Genomic DNA, 19621 nt, shown 5'->3' on the forward strand with positions numbered 1-19621 from the left:
AATGCCTCTTAGTCGTTGACATCATCTTTGGTAGGTTTAGCATAAAGATACTATCAGCAAATGACGGCTTCTCACTCGGGCTGTGTATGCTAATGAAGGAGAGATGATTAGCGGAACATGTAGAAATGGAGAAGGTCAATAAAAGTGTTTTTACAATTATAATAGAAGTATTTTTTAACCATTAAAGAGGTTGGCTATATTCTCAAATTGTAAACACACAACTGTTTAAACCCCTTAGTATTTTTTTTTCTTCCCTTCATAATAGGTTCCCTTGAAAGTCTGTTTTTCTTTGAAATGCAAGTGAATCAAACTGAAACGCTGTGTGCTCCATCTGACAGGCGTCACAAACTTTTCTAGAGTTGATAAACTGCGAATCAAACCCACTAAATCTGAAATAAAGTTACATAAATACACAGAATCATATTTAAATAAGGCAGAATTAGTTTGGTTTTGTCACCATTAGACTCAAAGAGTTAATTCAGCTAACTTTGAGCAACAGCCCAGCGATCTCTCAACTATTCAAACAAAAAGTCCAGAATTACATCTTGCCTTTATTATCAACTATAATATATTTGTTTAAAATGGTTTTTCAATTTTTCTTCACAACAAGCAAACATGATATGCAGTCAGACATGCATTCAAAGCATACTGCGATCATTCAGAATACCTCTTACTGCAGATCATCCTGTTTACCTATACAGGTAGTGGAGTGTTACTAAATAGTCAATTCATTAAACAGCTGCACAAACATCGGTTTAAAGTAATTTAGAAAGAAGAAAGGTTTTTATTATTATTATTCATACCAATAAATTTACTGAACTTCGGAGCCAAAAATTATTCCACCATTGAATGACTGGTGTGCTGCAAACACTAAAATAATCTCTTGAAGAAATATATTAATTTCTACAATATAACATGTTCATTTCAGCAAGTAGTCAAGTAAACAATCATACCAGTAATTGAAACTAAAGCTAAACAAGAACACAATTAACATTTTTAGCAATTAAAAGCCATTAACCTCAAAATTATTCCAATCATAGTTTCCCACCCTTGAGTCATTCCAAACCACTATAAAAATCTGTTCATTTCTGAATCTCAAATAAAGTTAATAAAAAGATGTGTGTGCGGACATTGAAAGTCTATTTACCCCAAACTTTGGCATATCCAAATATCTTATATTTTATGAAATAACCTTCATGTGTGTTCCAGAGATGACCAAAAGTCTCATTGGTTTGGAATGAGAAAGGGAAGTAAAAGATGACACTATATTTATTTTGTGGTGATCTAAACCTTTCAGTTGCATTAGAAGGACTAGGTCGGTAGCAAAATTATGCCTTAATTTTTCATTATACAAACTACAGCTTGAAAACGGGTATAAAAACATCTCTGACTCTTAGAGTCACCACCACTTTTTCCAACCTGAGAACACAGCACTAATGATGTTTTTCTCCCTTTTACTCTCTCTCAAATCTTTCAGGTCAGCAAGAAAAAGAGAGAGTGTCACTGATATCTGGACAGACGTGCATCTCAATTCAGCAGAGATTGTTTGTTTGGACCTCAGGATGGCTTCAGCATAGATGTAATACAGATTTATTGATCTCGGGGTTGGTCCAGTCATTTCGTAGGTCGTCCAGATGGTTGTCAAAGTCCACAAGACTCTCGTATGATTTGTTTTCTAAAAGGGCTGCAGTGATCTTCTGTGCCTCCAGCCAATCCTCAAAGCAGTCGCTGCGATTTAAAGAGAGTTATAGCATGACAAACAATATCTAGGTCCTTTTTATACAAATGGCAAAATGATTAGCCCTATTAACATTAGTGAATGTTAATTATTTTTCAAATATTTTCCCAAGTGAGTTTTTCCTTCTGGAGAAAGTCTTATTTCTGTCATTTTGACTGGAATAAAAGCAGGGTTTTTTTTATATGCAAGGTCAAAATTAGCCATCTTGATTGGCTACAAAACAAACCACTGTTGTCCAATGACTTGACTAATTAACCCAACTTGCCTAGTTAAACTTTTAAATTGCACTTTAAGTTAAATACTAGTAACCTGCAAAACTAGCAAAATAGTATGCACTGTCATTATGGCAAATACAAACATTAATTATTAAAACATGAATTTAAAAATGTTCTGTTAAACAGCACATGGGAAATATTTTAAAGGAGTTCTAGGGCTAATAATAGGTTATAAGCACAGCTAGTGTTTCTTCATATACTGATAAATTTCCGGTGACTTTTAAAATTTTTATACGGTTCCTTTTACAGCATCAATGCCATAATATAATCAGTTAAATAGACTACAGCATTCATTTAGTTGTTGAAGTGTAAAATGAGATGAAAAGCTGTTTACAGGCACGCACCCAGGAATAGCAGGCTAGCACAGAATCTCCATTAAATATACAGGGGGAAAATAAATGTTCATATTTTAAAGACATGATGTTAAAAATGGAATTCAATGCTTCTTGTGCATTCTGAGACCCACTTTCTATTGTATATCAATCAGGCAATGAAAAATTTTGATTTTTAAAGAAAACTGACTGATTTTGTAATGGCAAACAGTTCACCGGTAGCATTTGACCCAGGTTACTGAAAAATGTACAAGTCCTTAAGCATACTTCTGCATATACCCTATTTTGATGGATGGTTGAATATTAATTTTTTTTTTTTTTTTGGAGCTACAAGGCTGTCAATGTATTATTGCATTAAATGGTTTGGTGTTATGAATTGTTTTATAAATTTTCCTTAAACATAGTTCAATTTAAAAATTCATTATACTACTTTGCTGAATTCAAATACAAAACAAAACTTGGTATTTGATTATTTACAAAACAACTAAATTAACTGTCTTTAACTAACAAAAATAATTTATTGGTGTTTATAAACATTTAAACTGCAAATAGGACACTTTTATATAAATTTGTATTCAATTATTGACCCCATTTATTCACACAAAAACAAACAACACAAAACACTTATATATAACATACAGTAGCTCAAACATTTAGCAAAATGCCTTGTGAGAGCCAGCAATTTTATGACAGAGCATGTCAAACAAGCTATTGTGTGACATTAAATTAAAATGTTTTAGTTCTCACCACTTGAATATCTCCAATACTAAATATTTCTGATAATAAAATAAAAAAGAATAATAATGAAAAAAAAGAATAATCATAATAAATTATTATTAAGCCATACAGCCTTAATTTTAGTAAGGAACAAATAGAGAACTTTTTCGTTATTACAAATGTTGGGAGTTATTTGAGCAAAAAAAAAAATGTCCTTTTAAGTTACACTGTAACCACTAACAAAAATTATAATGAAAATGTATAATAATTATATAAATGAACCCTACTCACGTGCTTGGCTCCCTGCACTTCCACTTGTTGTCATGGTGATCATAGATGAAGAGAACTGGTACAAAACATTCCATAGTGAATCTGCTGTTGTCCATCTGATGGTGACAAACCAAAGCAGTTTTACTGTGTATTCATTCGAATGCATTTCTAACCATTTTAATGAACAGTTTCATGCAAATTACCATTATCATGGCAGCCTCGCTGAAATTTTCAGAGATTCTTGCAGCGACCTTCTCAGCCACCTGGTTTGGTCTGTAAAGATTTGTTAATATGTCAACATCACACAAACAGACTCGGGAAATCATGAAAAACATTTGAAGAAGCCTCAAGTTTACCTGGTTTCCTTTATACGTTCATTTGCTTGGTAGTATCCAGCAATGACATACTTGTTCTCTTTGCACCATGTATCAATCTGAGGAACGAAACACAATATATCTTTAATGTTTCCATCTGATTGAATTGAAGGCCCTTTGAGTTTGATTAAGGTTCTTAAATGTATGATGCAATGATACTTGTTAAAAAATGATTTAAACTTTGATTAGCTGTTTTACCTAGACATGCAATCTATTAATTTCAGAATCATTACCCTTAATAACAGTTTTTATATATAAAAAATAAAACATAATCATGTGACGGTGCTAAATGACCTTAAAGGTGCAAATACAAAAGCTCAAAAAATTACTGTTAACAGTTAAAGTATGTCCGTTGTAAGCATAAACCTTCTTCCGAAAATAAACTAAAAAAAAGACTCATCTTACCAACGTAAGAGCTACCTCCAGCATGGGGGCCAGCGCCAGAGCCCCGTGGAAAAGTGGCACACAATCCACGCAGAGTACCGAGTCTCTGGGATTGTCCTTCTTCTTGTGTTTCTCGGCGACCAGCAGTCCGTTCACCGCGCAGTGAGGATATTTAGCGGCGTGCAGCAGCATCTTACAGTAGGCTTGAGTGGTGAGTTTTAAAGACATGTTTACAGACCTTACTGAAATCGAATTCCCCTTTCGTCAACAAAACCTAGCAATGTCGGTAAAAAATGCGAGTCATAAAAATTCAACCGTACATTCACCGTGCCTAAAGTATGTCATTTGACTGAAGTTCCTTGAAGACGTTATTTCTTCATTTGTTACACGTCAACCACCATTCTGGATCTGACATGCACAGCTCATGAACTGGTTGGAGTTTCTTCTTCTTCCTTAGGGGTGATGACAGACCAACTTGAATTGCGCAATCCCGCCACCTACTGGATAGGAATGTGAGGCGGATAATGGTTGGAACCTGTGACAGCGGTAAAGGCAGTGAACATAAAATAGACTATTTTAAAATAGATTTTAAACATAGACATACATTTTTAAAATAGTCTAAAAATGTATGTATTGAGATGATATTGAAACAACAGATGTTTTTTTTTTTTTTTACTGTATGTTTGTGGATGCATTATGGGCAGATGTTTATGACTAGCTTTACCCAAAGATTTCACAGATTTTTGAATGAATGACATCATTTATGGAGTTGTAATGGACAGTAAGGAAGATGCCATGTTAATCAACAACATTCTTATGCTTGGAAAATTTAGCATACATAAATCAAAATATTTGAAGGTAAACCCACTGTTTTGTGCTTTTTATAACAAGATTCTTTCATTTAAACAAAAAGTGTCATTGATCTTCTAATCAACCCATCTCTATGAAACATCCACACACACACTCATTCACACTCATACGCAACCGACAATTTAGCCTACTTAATTCTGTACTGCATGTCGTTGGACTGTGGGGGAAACCGGAGCACCCGGAGGAAACCCACGGGAACTCAGGAAAAACATGCATACTCGACACAGAAACGCTAACTGACCCAGCCAAGGCTCGAACCAGCGACCTTCTTGCTGTGAGGCTACAACACTACCTACTGTGCCACTGTGTCACCTTACTGTACATGACTATATTAAAAAAGACCTAAATTCATTCATTTCTTTTTGGCTTAGTTCCATTATTAATCTGGGGTCGCCACAGCGGAATGAACCACCAACTCATTCAGCGCTATTTTACACAGCGGATGCCCTTCCAGCTGCAAAGAGAAAAACTCATAAATTATTTTGATCAATTTTATTTCTTTAAGAAAAAAATCTAATTTATTAACTATGGTTGATTTGGGAAAATTTCTTAACAGAACCTGAAATAACAAGATGTCTTAAAGAAGAAAAGAGTATAAAGGCAATAATATTTCAAATTATGGAACATTCTAGCAATTCGAGAAGGCAGGAGAGAAGTGTAGAATGCTGATGTGGTTCTAGTTAAAATAACTCTTCATTTCAGGTTTGTATAATGTGTATAATGTATGTTTGTATAATGTTGTATAATGTATTATGTCACTGCTAAAGTTCAGTTTATTTCAGATTGGTCTAACTGTAATGTAAAACGTAACTTCATATTCACAGAGAATTTAACATAAACTCTCTAATGCATGTTTTGTTTTGATAGCCCAGTATGAGACATTAATTACCTTGACAAAAACATCCTTTGTATTTTCAGTTTTTAGTTTAGTCATTTGCGTTTTCCACACTTTGCACATTTATTTCCCTCTGCCCCCATGCACTCTACAGCTTTGTGTCAAATTTTAAACATCTCAGTGGAATTAAAACATACAATTGAATACTGCACATCTAATGTATATGTTTTTTGCACAACAGATTCTTTAAAATGCACCTTTTTAAAAACACTTCAGCAAAATTAATATTACAAATGTCATATTAAAAAAAAGTCTTTCTTCTAAAAAATGTTTCATTTACTTTTTATAATGTTGTTAGGCAACCACTTGCATCTCATTTGATTTAACTGTAGCCTATCCTTTTAATCAGTTTAATGTTTAATCTGGGAATAATTTGGTACCTTAGCAGAAGACAATCAAAGGACTCTGCCCTGTACTCAAATTCAGATATTCTGCATTATTTTTTATGATATTGAAAACAGTTAGCGAAGACTAATATATATTACTCACTTTTATCTAGGTTAGAGATGCCCAAAGTAGGGTCTGTAGTAGGGTCTCACCATCCCATCTGAGATGAGCGTGAGAATGAGGGAAAAGGTTATGGAGAATGCCTTTCGTCATCTCTAATTTGACAAAAAATTTTTTGTTTCTTTGTTTTGTTGCTGAGATACAAAAAGCAAATGGACATTAAATGTCTCAACTAAATGTGAACAGATAACTTTTTTCAGTGTTAATGATTTAGCAGAGGGTAAATGAAGTGACTTACAATTAGGAGAACAATTATATTTTATTTCACAAGTTGTAGTATACAAATTGTCTCCATCTCTATTGCAAACAAGGAGGAAAAAGTAAATAAACTAAATAAAGGAAAAGAAAAAAACAAACCCCTAATGGCCACCGGTTACCCAGAAAGTGAGGACAGATGAGGTACCCAAGAAGCAGTGTTCTCACCACACTCAGCTCACAGCAATCACACTGAAACCTAAAAAACACAAAAATCAACAGTGACCAAATCACCACACAATCCCAACCACCTTTTCTCCACCGCCATCCACACAGTGCAGGGAACCCAGTAGCCACTGATGGTAAAGCAAATCCAAAACAGAACCTACAAAAGAAAGAAAAGTTTAACAAAGGAAAATACAAATACAAATTGTTGTCAACCTAGCAACATAATAAACAACCCAAATTCGCATACAACAAAAGTCAACAAAAAAGATTCAATAACAAAAACATTATTGTAAGTCTAAAGTAAACGGCAACCGTGCATCCCTAAAAAGGGGAAACACAGTTTATTACAACATTCTCTTATAAATGAGATCGGTTTTGTTTTTGTTGTAATAAATTCCTTATAAAATATAAAAATATATACTGTATTATTTAATACAAAGCAATGCTTTCTAGTTATTTTTAAATATTATAAAAAAATAGGACCCACTAGAAAAAACGTTTGGGCACCCCTGATCTAGACTAACTACAACAAGACTTAACTTATATTATTATAAAATTCTAATAATAATGTGTTTTTCAATATATGCTGTACTGGCAAAAAAAAGTTCCGCCGAGTGAAGACACCCGGAACCTGGTTGCTGATGCAAACAGCCAAAACGATCATTATAAGAGCGGAGCACTAATAATAGGTATTATTTTTTTTGTATAATTTTATGTGCATTGCAATATATATATATATATATATATATATATATATATATATATATATATATATATATATATATATATATATATATATATATATATATATATATATATATATATATATATATATATATATATATGCAACAATACAGAAGCACAATATTTACAAAAAAATGACTTGGTTGTAGGACCGATTTATTCGTCAGCCATAACAGGTCATATTGCTTTACCCACACATTTCCTGTTCGAGTGTCTCACTTCCTTTATCCTTCCTCGAGCGAGCGGCGGTCGGAGACGCTAGGTGAGAGACAACTAAACGTTTTTGTTTTTGTAGAAAACAAAATCAAAGATATCTTGATATGTACTTTGTCTTGTTTGTTGTAGTGCTGCTTAATTCACCTGAGTGTCGAAACTAGCAATTAAACGAGTTTCAGGTGGTGCTAGAGATATCGAGGTTGCTGCGGTTGGTGACTGATGCTGGGTTAGCTTTTTAGCATTAGCCGAATGCCGGTGCATGTTTTTTTAACTATCCAGCACAGTGTTAAAACTTAATTAAAAACATACTTTGATATATGCCATCATGGCGCTCCTTCTTTTATCATATATGAGTTATTATGTTTAACGTGTTGCTTTTGTTGTTCATTCGCTCTTTATGAAGATGTGACCTTGTGACGTTAGTTAGCCGTTCATGTCAACGTCAGTGTTATTGCCACTAGTACTACTGTGTGTGCTGATATAAATATACTTTAATGCTTAGCAAATGCATATACTCTTGTATTTTATGCATTTTAGATGTAATGGAGTCATAATAATATAATTTGGTCATGGCATTTTTTTAGTTGAGTATATCTTTTTATTAATGGGATGCATTGCTTTGCATATAAATATTTTAAATACCATTTAAATTGAAACATAATAATGCATAAAATGTACATTTATTGTTTGAAGATTAAAAAAAGTTAATAACCAAACATCTGAACCACTAAAATTAATGTTTCTGTAGATAATAAAAAAAATCTATTCACCATTCCCCTCTGCTTGAATATATATGCTCTAGTTCTGCAGCTGTCACTTTTATTGCCTCTTTGTATCAAACCTGAGCTGTTAAAAATGGATGATTAAAAATACTGTTTGTTTTTTTTATTTTGCTCTCACAGAATGTTGGCAACTACGGCATTTCGTCTTGTTGGTAAACGGGCCTTGTCCACCTCCATCTGCCTTCGTGGTGCACATGGTAAATTGCATTGCAGCGATTTCCCATCTCACTTTTTTATTAATAATTACTTATACTTAAGTAAAATAATACAATTAGATAAAATTTTAAATTAAAATAAACATATTTCTCTCAATTTATTTATTGAGAATGTTTTGTCATCTTATTGATAGTATTTCTTCCTAATATAAAACATAAATGTTGTCCTTTTTTGACAGTTGGTCAGAATAACAAAAGGCACCATGTATTCAGACAACAATACTATTGCTTTAGCCTAAGAAGACTTAATAAAATCACCATCTGGTGGATTAAGCCTCATTTTCAACTAATAACTGATGGCATTTGTGATTTTTGATTAATTTTTCTAGGGAAAAAAATGACTTGTTAATGAAATGTTATCACGCTTTAATATAAAATACATATTTTTAAAACTCAAACTAAAAGTGCTTAGGAGTAGCTTGAGGTAGTTCTTTGCGTATGGGATTCATCAGAATCTCCAGCAAAAGTAAGTCCAAGGCACTTCAAAAATTAGGAAAAAAATGTAAAATGTATTTTAAATATTTTTTCCACATTTTTCAAGTGCCTTGGAATTACTTTTGCTGTTTCTAAATATTTTTTTAAGTTATCTTAATTTTCCATAGATGTATGTTTTCAAATTGTTTAACGGTTGTTCAAATAACCCTTTCAGGAGTTGCGAAGGTCGAGGACTACTCACTCCCTGCATACTTTGACCGACGAGAGAGTCCTCTTCCGGAAATCAAGTTTGTGCAGCAGCTGAGTGCTGATCAAAAGTCTCTCAAGGAGAAAGAGAAGGGATCCTGGGCTGCACTGTCCAAAGAGGAAAAGATTGCATGTGTGTTATATGAGAATTGGAAAAAAAAAACGTTGTTTGAGTTTTTATTTCAATGTGCTAATTTCCGTTGTTTAATTTCAGTATATCGTATCAGCTTCAAGGAAAGCTTTGCTGAAATGAATCAAGGATCAGGAGAGTGGAAATCTGTGGTTGCAGGAATCTTCTTCTTTGTCGGCTTGACTGGCTTAGTAGTTTTGTGGCAGAGGAAATACGGTAAGTGTTAGACTTCAACATGCCTTATAAAAGTATTGCTGATCATCTCATCCAGGAAATATTGAAACAAATTGTCTTTTCTTTTTTTAGTTTATGGAGATGTCCCCAATACTTTTGATCCTGAATACAAGCAGAAGGAGATCCAGAGGATGCTGGATATGAGAATCAACCCTGTTCAGGGATTTGCTGCCAAATGGGACTATGAAAACAACGCTTGGAAGAAATAAATGATGTAAAAATTGATCTGTTGGACCAGGCACACACACACCCTCTAACCAATAAAAAGAAAAGTCTGCAATTATTGTTTGTCCACCTGTTACCTTCAAATGGTTTTGGAAGATGACTTCCTCTTAAGGTTATGTATCATAAATAAAATGTCAATATCTCTCAAAGTAATTGTTTTATTTTGTCTAAGGATATGTATTGTGCATAATTTTACAAGTGAAATAATTATTCTTAAATTCAAATGAATAACTTCATTTTGACAATGGGATTAAAGCATATACATTCCTTTACATACAAGAAAATAAAAATAAATGTATGCAATTTAAGTAAATGCAGTGGGATGAGAAACAGTCTGAATTCAGTTTTAGACCTACTTGTGGCAGTTTTTTTTAAGCAATCATCAACTGCGTTGCATTTTTTTAAAACCTGAAGCAAAGTTAATGGAGTTCTTTCTTCATGACGTAATAAAGAGAGACATTAAAAACTATAGTTGATGAATTCAGATGCAAAAGCGTTGAGTGCCATCAGCAATTTTCTTCTAAAATGAGCATTTTCTCAGCCTATTTAAGTTCAGTTATTACAAGTCAAAAGCAATGAAAATAACCTATTTGTTGCAATAAAACAGAAATTACTGATCTTACACAGTTGCCTGAAATAGTTATTATTTTTGAAGAAATGTAAACTCCAGTTGTTGTTTTTTTGATACAAATTATACTTATAAATACAATTCTGTAATTTGCTCCAGCATGTTAACCACTGCTCTTTTTTTCTTAAAAAAAAAAAAAAGGATAGATATAGAATAGTTATAAAATATCTTGAAGGATGAGGGTAGCTGTTGATGGTCCTCGTTGGCCTGGTGTGGAAAATAAAGTGAAAATGTGGGGAAAAGTGGTAAAGTTTGGTAAATGATGGTAAATTAAATTTTGGGGGTGAACAATGAAAACTGCATAACATGTTTTAAATTCGAGATTAAACATGTAGTTGTTTTACCAGTGCTGTTTCTCAGAGAATCGAGTTGTGTGTATACTATTTTCAAAAGGACTTATCTTGTAGTGACGTTGTGGTCAAAGTTTACTCCGCGAGTAAACGTTTATTGAAGTTAAGAAAGGGTTAAAGTCTATGCTGTGACGTCAAAAAGGTTCAATGTTTTGATTTCGGCAGAATTCCGGAAGCTGTCACACCGACTGTTTTCTTCTGTGAGCTTACTGAATATAATTAGACTTTTACTATTGAACGCAGTCGTTTTCGAGCCGCATGTCGATTCTCTGATGCAATGAACATTCTGAGGTCTGTTTGCACGTAAACTTAACAGTCGTTCCTGACAAATAACCATGGGGAATGGAATGAATAAGGTAATGAGCGTTATAATACTTGCGGATAATTTTGTTTATTTCTCATTACGGTAGTGGGCCATGTTAAATGTCAGCTGCTATATTTATAAATTTGACATTTAAATAGCCTAGACGCCAGGCACAGTCTGTACACTGTATACAGTTACGTCTAATTCTTTATTCATTATTTAGCCTTTCAGTGCCCTCACTAAAAGTACACTGAGGTGGTACAACGTATGTTTTTACAAACACAAACCGATCACAGTAGGCTGTATTGCTACATCACGCTGTTACTTTGTGATATAAGGGTGATATTTAACATAACATCATGTTATATCACGATTACACTGGGTGCGCAGTTCTTTAATTTATGTGTTAATTAGGTCAGTGCAGCTTCTGTCTGCCTATGCAAATTGTTGTCAGGTTACAGGTTATTGAATTGTTCATTAAACCGGACAAGTTAAGTCAACGATAAGATTTTTTTTCTTTGTGTTATCTGAATGTCATTGTAAACGCAGCATTCATAAAGCGACTTCCATATTTCGTGAGGAGTAGGCTATAGTTAAAAAAAAAAAAGTACGTCAGGACCATTATAATAGTATAATGTCAACTAATTCATAAATGTAGGCTATTATTTATAGCCTACTTTTTACCAGTTACTGCTCATAGTTTTAAACTTCATTTGAAAATGTTCATGTTTTTCAAAACCATCAGAAACCAAAATACAAACTGTTAAATAATTTTTATTTTACCTTTATACGGGTATATTTATTCATGTTTATTATTTATTTATTGTGATGGACCTATATATGCAGTGTAATTTCAAATGTTCAGCTTTTTGCTGTTATGTGTAAAAAAGTTAAATAAACATTTTTGTTTTACGCATAGGTCATTGATGGTCTCTATCTAGGAAATATAAGAGGTAAGCGCATTTTTTAAGAAATTATTTGTTTTGTCATTATACTGTAATATTATATAAATAAATAAATAAATAAAGGGGTGACTCAGTGGTTAGCACTGTCACCTCAAAGCAAAAAGGTAGCTTGTTCAAGTCCTGGCTGGGCCAGTTGGCATTTCTCTGTGGAGTTTGCATCTTCTCCCCGTGTTGGTGCAAGTTTTCTCCTGGTGCTATGGTTTCCCCCACAGACCAAAGACATACACTATAGGTGAATTGAATAAATGAAATTGGCTGTTGTGTCTGTGTTTCCCAGTACTTAGTTGTAGCTGTAAGCAGGGGCGGACTGGCCATCTGGCAATTCTGGCAAATGCCAGAAGGGCCGGACCAATTTTTAAATGTGGGCCGGTCAGTTTTTTTTTATATGTATTGTTTTTAAGTGCAGACAGCTTTTATCCCTTGCTAGATGTGATATTATGATGATGATAATAAAAATAATAATAATAAATGTTAAGCATTTGGCCCAATCGGCAACTGCCGCCTGGTTTCAAGATGGGCCAACCCAATCCAAGGTTACCCGGACATAATCAAAACCTGGCTAGAATGTTACAGTATAGTATAGTATAGTGAATGTGTGTGTCTGTGGGTGGGGCTGTGTCGGTGGGGTAATGTGGGCTGGTGTGGCAACAGTGCCAGGGCTGAATTTTTATCCCAGTCCGCCCCTGGCTGTAAGCGATGTGTAATACATTTGCTGAATACGTTGGCAGTTCATTCTGCTGTGGCGACCCCTGATGCATAAAGGGACTAAGTGAAGAAAAACGAATGAATGTATATATGAATAAAATTTCAGGTGCTAAATAATAATTCATTGTTCAAGAAAAATATCCTAATATAGGTAGAAAAAAAGGTGTATCTTTAAACCTAAGGGAGAGCTTTAAAACAAGTGATTCTTATTAAGTTATTATGGTCAGAGCAGTGAGGGTAGGCATATTTGGTCTTCAAAATAATAATGATCATGCTAGAAACTCAAAAAGTTGGAATAATATAAATGAATAAACAGGTCTTTAGCTGTATTTCAGAGATTTTAAAGTAGCCTAACAGAACAATCCAAATTCAAAAGAGGAAATGGTCACTATCATCTGGTCAGTGAAGGGGTTTATTGACAAGGATAAGACTGAGGTAAACTGTGTAGTTCTAGAGTCACGAGTACCAAATTCATCACTCTATCAGAACTGTTGCTATAATAAATTATTACTTGGTATACAACATGTTTAATAATTAAATTAGTAGTGGTATTTTAATGAATATTGGATGATAAAATATAAATAGTCTAAATATCTTCATACCACATTGACCCTTTGTCCTGCAAGATTGTTATTGTTGATGTTTGCTTACTTCAAACCCACTGATTTAACTATCAACATCCAGACCTGCTGTGCACTATAATAACCTTTAAATTACTCACAAAAGTGGGCGCATGCTGAACACAGTTTTGTCATTTAATGTTTCTGTACACAGATTCAGAGAACAGAGACAGTCTGTCCCGCAATGGCATCACCCATATCCTCTCCGTCTGCAACAATGCAAAGCCTGTGTTAGAGGTAAGAACAGTGTTCCACATAAACCACAAGAAGAGAACTTTCTATTCCTGCTCTAATGCTGTTATAATTTGTAGATGGGAAAATATTACTTCTTTGTATTACATGGAACAAAGCTCATGACAAAGCTCTTTGACATTTTGCACACATTAAATGTCAAAAATAGTGTGAATGTGTTGCTGGCATCAATTTATTTCAACAGTATTTTTACATACAATGGAAGTCAGTGTGGACAAGCAATTGTTTCTTTCAATTGGTGAAATATTGTCTTATAACCTGTACACAATTTTGGCTCAGTAGATTTCTGTAGCATCTTTGCAGTTATGTGAGGTTTTCAGTTTTTACAACTAGGACTATTTCTGTCTATTATAATACTGTAATTGTTGCCAGTACTTGACTGTGTGTGTCCGATTGCCCCGGTATAGTGACGGGGACACTATACTGTCAGTGAGCACCATTTTTAAAGAAAAGTCCTGACTCTCTGTGGTCATTGCACTTCACATAAAAAGTAGGGGTGTAACCCTGGTCTAGACAAATTTCCTGCCCTACCCATCATGTCCTCTAATTCATCCACTGAATTGTCTGCATCACTGTCTCTCCACCCACAGTTAGTGTGTGATGAGCGCACTGGTGCCATTGTTCTATAGCTACCATTGCTCTTCCAGATGATGCAGAATGAAAGAAATGACCAAAACAACATTATCCAGATGTTTTACAATGGGATCGGTCTACTTGTTTGTCAGTTAATGCTCTCCATTACTTTTATCATCACATGATCTCATAACAAAATCCCATCACTTTCTTATATGCATAATGGACTTTATTTGGTAAAAGTATTTCCATCGTAGTTTATGTACAATTTTTTCATATTGACTTTTATGTATATTTTCAGAATGTATGCATATCTTAGCATTTGCATCAAGCCTTTTTTTCAATGACCTAAAATGTGCATAACAATAGGTGGATGAAAAATAACTAGTAGTTCAACTAAAATAAACATATTCCACATGTTTAATGCCCTAAACTTTGGGCTACACACTTAAAAATAAATAAATATATAATTTTTCTTGTAAAACTTTAGCAAACATCATCATCCTTGGGTTTCAAACAAATAAAAATTATAATGAAAATGATAGCTGATGCAACCCTGTGTTAAACACAATCCTAGCTTTTTATGTGTTTATATTTACAAAATTGATTTGAGTTTGTTATTGAAATCACTGTCAATCTTTTCTTTGTGCTTTTTTTGTCAACTAAACAAGAGTTCAAAATAAATAACAACTTATTGGTTTGATTGCATTTTACAAAATGTCCCAACCTTTTCTTGAAATTTGGGTTGATTACCAATTTAAATATACACTGTAAACATTTTTTTTTAAATAGACTGGCAGCTATGGCTGCCAAACAAAAACCATAAAATTACGGTAAAATTTCTTTGTTGAAATAAAGTGCAAAAACTGATAAATCTACAGATATTTTCATTAAAATGTTTACAGAAAAACGCTGTTATTTTACAGATATTTTCTAAATTATTACGATCAAATCAATTTAATAAAGTTTCACAATAAGAGTTTTACAGAGAAACACTGTTATTTTACAGATTTTTCTTAGATTATTATGATCAAACACCATCAATAAAGTGACTGCACTAAAAGTTCAGAAAACAATGTTATTTAAAAGAATTTTCCCTAAATCATTACGATTAAACACCTTTATTAAAATGCCAAAACATGCTCTTGGTCGTAATTTAACAGTTTTATTTTGGATCAAAAAAGTTAGGAAAAAACAACAAACGAGATACAACTGATTAAATTCTCACAACTAACATTACAGTTACATTTTATTGAATAGTATTCCTGTAAAACATGTAGAGGTTATATGGAATGATTCAGTTCCAAATTTTAAATGAAATGGAACTGTAACATGAAGAAGACCCTGACAAAGGATTGCAGATCCAAATGCAGGTTTATTACAGAGAGATAGTCAGGTAAGCAAAAGTCAACACAGGGGCGACCTGCAAACAGATGTATGCAGGGAATCCAGAGTCATGGTAAAATAACAATCAAATGATCAGTCCTGGCAGCAAACAACGTAAACAATTAACAAACAAAGCAAGCCAAAAGAAGAAAACGCTTCATAATGTTCACAGTAACCGTATAACAAGACTAAGCAATTGGTGCGTCCATGTAATCAGTTCATAACGATCCTCCGACTGTGTGTGTGCAATCAGCAGAATCTGGAACAGGTGCATGTGATCACTCTTAGTGTGTAACTTTATTGTATGAATTTGATCGTAAGAATCTAGAAAATATCTGTAAAATAACAGTGTTTTTCTGTAAACATTTTAATAAAAATATGTGTGGATTTATTATTTTTTCACTTTATTTCAACAAAGAAATTTTACCGTAATTTTATGGTTTTTGTTTGGCAGCCGTAGCTGCCAGTCATTTGACCTTTTTTATGATCTTTTTTTATTTTATTTTACAGAGCACGTAATTACAATTTATTACTTAAATTTAATGTAATTTTAAATGTACTTTAAAAAAAAACAGGAAAAGACTGTGTAAATAATACGTAAATTTTATTGTATAAAACAGACAAATTGCTTTAATTTGCCATTATTTATATAGTACATAAAATAACAGTCAAACTTTTGAATATAATTTAAAATAACAGAAAAAAATACTGTATAAATAATATTGTAATTTTCCTGTATAAAAAACAGAAATGTCAGTAATTTGTCTTTATTAATAAAGTGCCTAAAATGAAAGTCAAACTGTAAATTTAGAGAGAATATGTCATTTTACAAAGTTTTGAATATAATGTGAAATGACAAAAAATTACTGTAAAAAAATGTTTTTTTTACAGTATATATATATATATATATATATATATATATATATATATATATATATATATATATATATATATATATATATATATATATAATAAAACTTCATTGACTATCTTTTTTCTGGGATCATAATCAAACAACAAACATGGTGCAAGAGTGCCATAGGACAATAGTTTTACCCTTCGTTTTCATTCACCCATGTGTTCCAGTCCACACAGTCTGAATGACACACAAACACCTGGACAGAGTTTGAATGAGGGCAGAGAGGTTACTATGTTTTAGAACAGCTCTAAGACTTGAAAACAGCCTTTTTTCTGTTGGACAACGAATTATAACCTCTGCAAACACCAGAGCTTTCTTTTTAAACCTTATAAGCAACACACACCCACATTATCTTTGCTACAGTTGAGAGACTAACAAAGCTTCAATAAGATTCTCAGTAAAATGCTCCCCAACACCAAATTTTGCTACCTTCTTTTTTGAAAAGATTACTATCATATGTGAATAGCTTATTCTCAAGTTTTGTTCAAATCATTGAAAGAGAGAGGTTATTTAGATCTTGTATTTGACATTCACAAGGTAATTTTAAAAATATAAATTATAAAAATTTAAAATTATTTATTTTTATTTTATTTTGGCCAGTTTCAGAAAAAAAATCCTAGAATATTTCCTGCTTTATTTATAGAAGTGTTACAGCAATATGAATCTATGTCTTGCAGTGTGTGCATGGGGCACAAATGTTCTAAAATGCACCTTTTGAACTTACATTTTATTATTATTATTTTGCTTTTTTCTTATATCATTTGATCTCCTTTTCTACATTTTATCTTGATACAAAATAATTATAACATGTAAAGCATATTGTACGATGAATTTACAGCTAAAAATAATAAATAAACTATTTTATTTTTAAAACTAAATCTTTTCTGATTTGACTGCTGGAATGATTTATAATTGAAGGTGGGGGCCACATTTGTGCAGATATAATTATAAATTATAGGTATTTATTTGGGGAACCTTAAATTTCTTAGGGCCCTAAGCAGCCGGTTACGTTGCTAATTGGTTAAATACGCCCCTGACTACAGAATGTGTTCTGTGAGGGTTGTGGGAAAATGACAGGATAAACATTACAGGGTAACACTTTAGAATAACTATCTGTTGTAAGTAATTAATAGATCATTAATAAACTGTTAGTTAATGGGTTATAAATGACTTGTTAAATAAAAGTTAATAGTTTGTTAATTACTTATAACTGTGTCTAATAGATAGCCAAAAGATAACTTACAAGCTGTTAGTTAACAAGTTTTAAATGACTTGTTAACTGTATTTTAATGATTTATAACTATACCTAATAAATTAGAAACAGATAATGAAAATGCTGTTTGTAAATTACTTACTAAAGACTTGTTAAGTATCAGTTAATAGTTCATATATGTTATTGGAACGTTATTATAGTTGCAACTATTCTTCATTTATTAACTGTTAGTAAATGAGGAATAGTTGCAATATTAGAATAACCTCCCAATAACATACATAAGCTAATAACTAACACTTAACTAATATATTAGCTCACACTTTACCAATCTGTTGTTCATAGTTTGTTAACCATCTACTTATACCAGTGAAACTTTGTAGAACAGCAAATGGATGGAACAAGTTCAAGCTACAGAAATTTGATGTGATATTTAAAATATAACATTTTTTGTACCTTAACCTTTTTCCACTCATAGGCTTTTCTGTGTGCTGTGTTTTACCAAAGAAACTTCACAAATGAAATGTTGAATGTTGTGTTTAATGTATAGAAACACCCATACTGAGACATCACATGGCAGAACAGCAGTATACAACAGAATACAAACCCATGAGTTTGGGCACTTTTTGTGCTAAACATAAAAAAAAAAAAATATTTTATTAGAAAAGTTGTACAAAAGTTTCACTGGTATTAGTAGTTTGGAAAAACTAATATGTAAAGTGTGAGTTAATATATTAGTTAAGTGTTAGTTATTAGCTTAAGTATGTTATTGGGACATTATTCTAAAGGTACAACTATTCCTCATTTACTAAGTTAATAAATGAAGAATAGTTACAACTATAATAACGTCCCAATAAAATATATAAACTATTAACTGATACTTAACAAGTCTTTAGTAAGTAATATACTAACTGCTTGTTCATGATCTGTTACTACTTTATTAGGTATAGCTATAAATTATTAAAATACAGTTAACAAGTCATTTATAACTTGTTAACTAACAGCTTGTGAGTTATCTTTTGGCTATTGTAAGGTCCACCCAGTTGGCCCAATGCCGGTGTCCACTGGTGGATGAAGGTTTAATGCCTGTCCGGTCTTTCCAGTGCACAATGTTGATTTACCTTAAATTTAACTCGTATCTGACTCCAATTTTAGTATGAGGTGGTTTAGAATATTAATATATTTATCCTCGTTTTATCTGACTCCAATCATAAAACATTAAGAAGATTATATCAATATATAATTTAGATAAATGTTTGAACCGTTTGTCTTCACTAGTAACTATTACATCCGTTCATTCGGGTGCTCATGTCGCTCAGAGAAATCGCCTCGGCCGAAGGCGTCCCTCACCGTCACACTCCGGTCAGTCTTGAAAATTAAACAGAGGTAATTGACTAATACTTTAGATGGCCGCTACCAGCACGCTCATTCTAAAATACTTTAGTTAGTCCCGCTTAGATGTACACCTTTGAGTTAAGACAATCATCATTTCTAATTAGAGGTTAGGGCATTAATATAAATGTACCCGACTACTGGACTCTATAGTAACTTTGGTTTTCACCAAGCCCATGGTTTCCCATATGAACTTAATTTAGAATAATATTACCTTCAAACAAAGGTCGGGTACCCAATCTAGGTTAGTTGTGCAACACCTTGTTGACCTAGACGGAAGTTAACGCCCTTTCCACCTAAGTACA

General features: G+C 32.8%; 3 protein-coding genes across 4 annotated transcripts in view; 2 read left to right on the forward strand and 1 right to left on the reverse strand.

The window, feature by feature from the left end:
* Positions 1-538: 538 nt before the first annotated feature.
* Positions 539-4500, reverse strand: emc8 (ER membrane protein complex subunit 8). Its single transcript, NM_213370.1, is given in 5 exon segments — positions 539-1728; positions 3354-3448; positions 3536-3605; positions 3689-3765; positions 4112-4500. Coding segments are annotated over 5 exon segments (609 nt in total). The 5' UTR covers positions 4319-4500; the 3' UTR covers positions 539-1568.
* A 3258-nt stretch (positions 4501-7758) lies between these two features.
* Positions 7759-10161, forward strand: cox4i1 (cytochrome c oxidase subunit 4I1). Of its 2 annotated transcripts, NM_214701.1 has the most exons (5): positions 7759-7791; positions 8648-8724; positions 9392-9556; positions 9638-9769; positions 9860-10161. In NM_214701.1, the coding sequence occupies exons 2-5, from the start codon at positions 8649-8651 to the stop codon at positions 9994-9996; spliced, it is 510 nt and encodes a 169-aa protein (NP_999866.1). In that variant the 5' UTR covers positions 7759-7791; position 8648; the 3' UTR covers positions 9997-10161. The 2 variants fall into 2 exon arrangements, with proteins under 2 accessions (NP_999866.1, XP_087147749.1); XM_087291623.1 differs by lacking the exon at positions 7759-7791 and having other exon boundaries at positions 8646-9169; positions 9284-9556.
* Positions 10162-11147: 986 nt separating this feature from the next.
* dusp22a (dual specificity phosphatase 22a) overlaps positions 11148-19621 on the forward strand; it is a 54232-nt gene continuing 45758 nt past the window's right edge. Inside the window, 3 exon segments of the mRNA NM_001002514.1 lie at positions 11148-11346; positions 12214-12247; positions 13739-13821. Of these exon segments, the coding sequence (NP_001002514.1) occupies positions 11326-11346; positions 12214-12247; positions 13739-13821 (138 nt within the window). The 5' untranslated portion in view covers positions 11148-11325.

The sequence above is a fragment of the Danio rerio genome, chromosome 18 (assembly GCF_052040795.2).
Source record: "Danio rerio strain M-AB ecotype USA chromosome 18, GRCz13ab, whole genome shotgun sequence".
In the NCBI taxonomy this organism is placed as follows: Eukaryota; Metazoa; Chordata; class Actinopteri; order Cypriniformes; family Danionidae; genus Danio; species Danio rerio.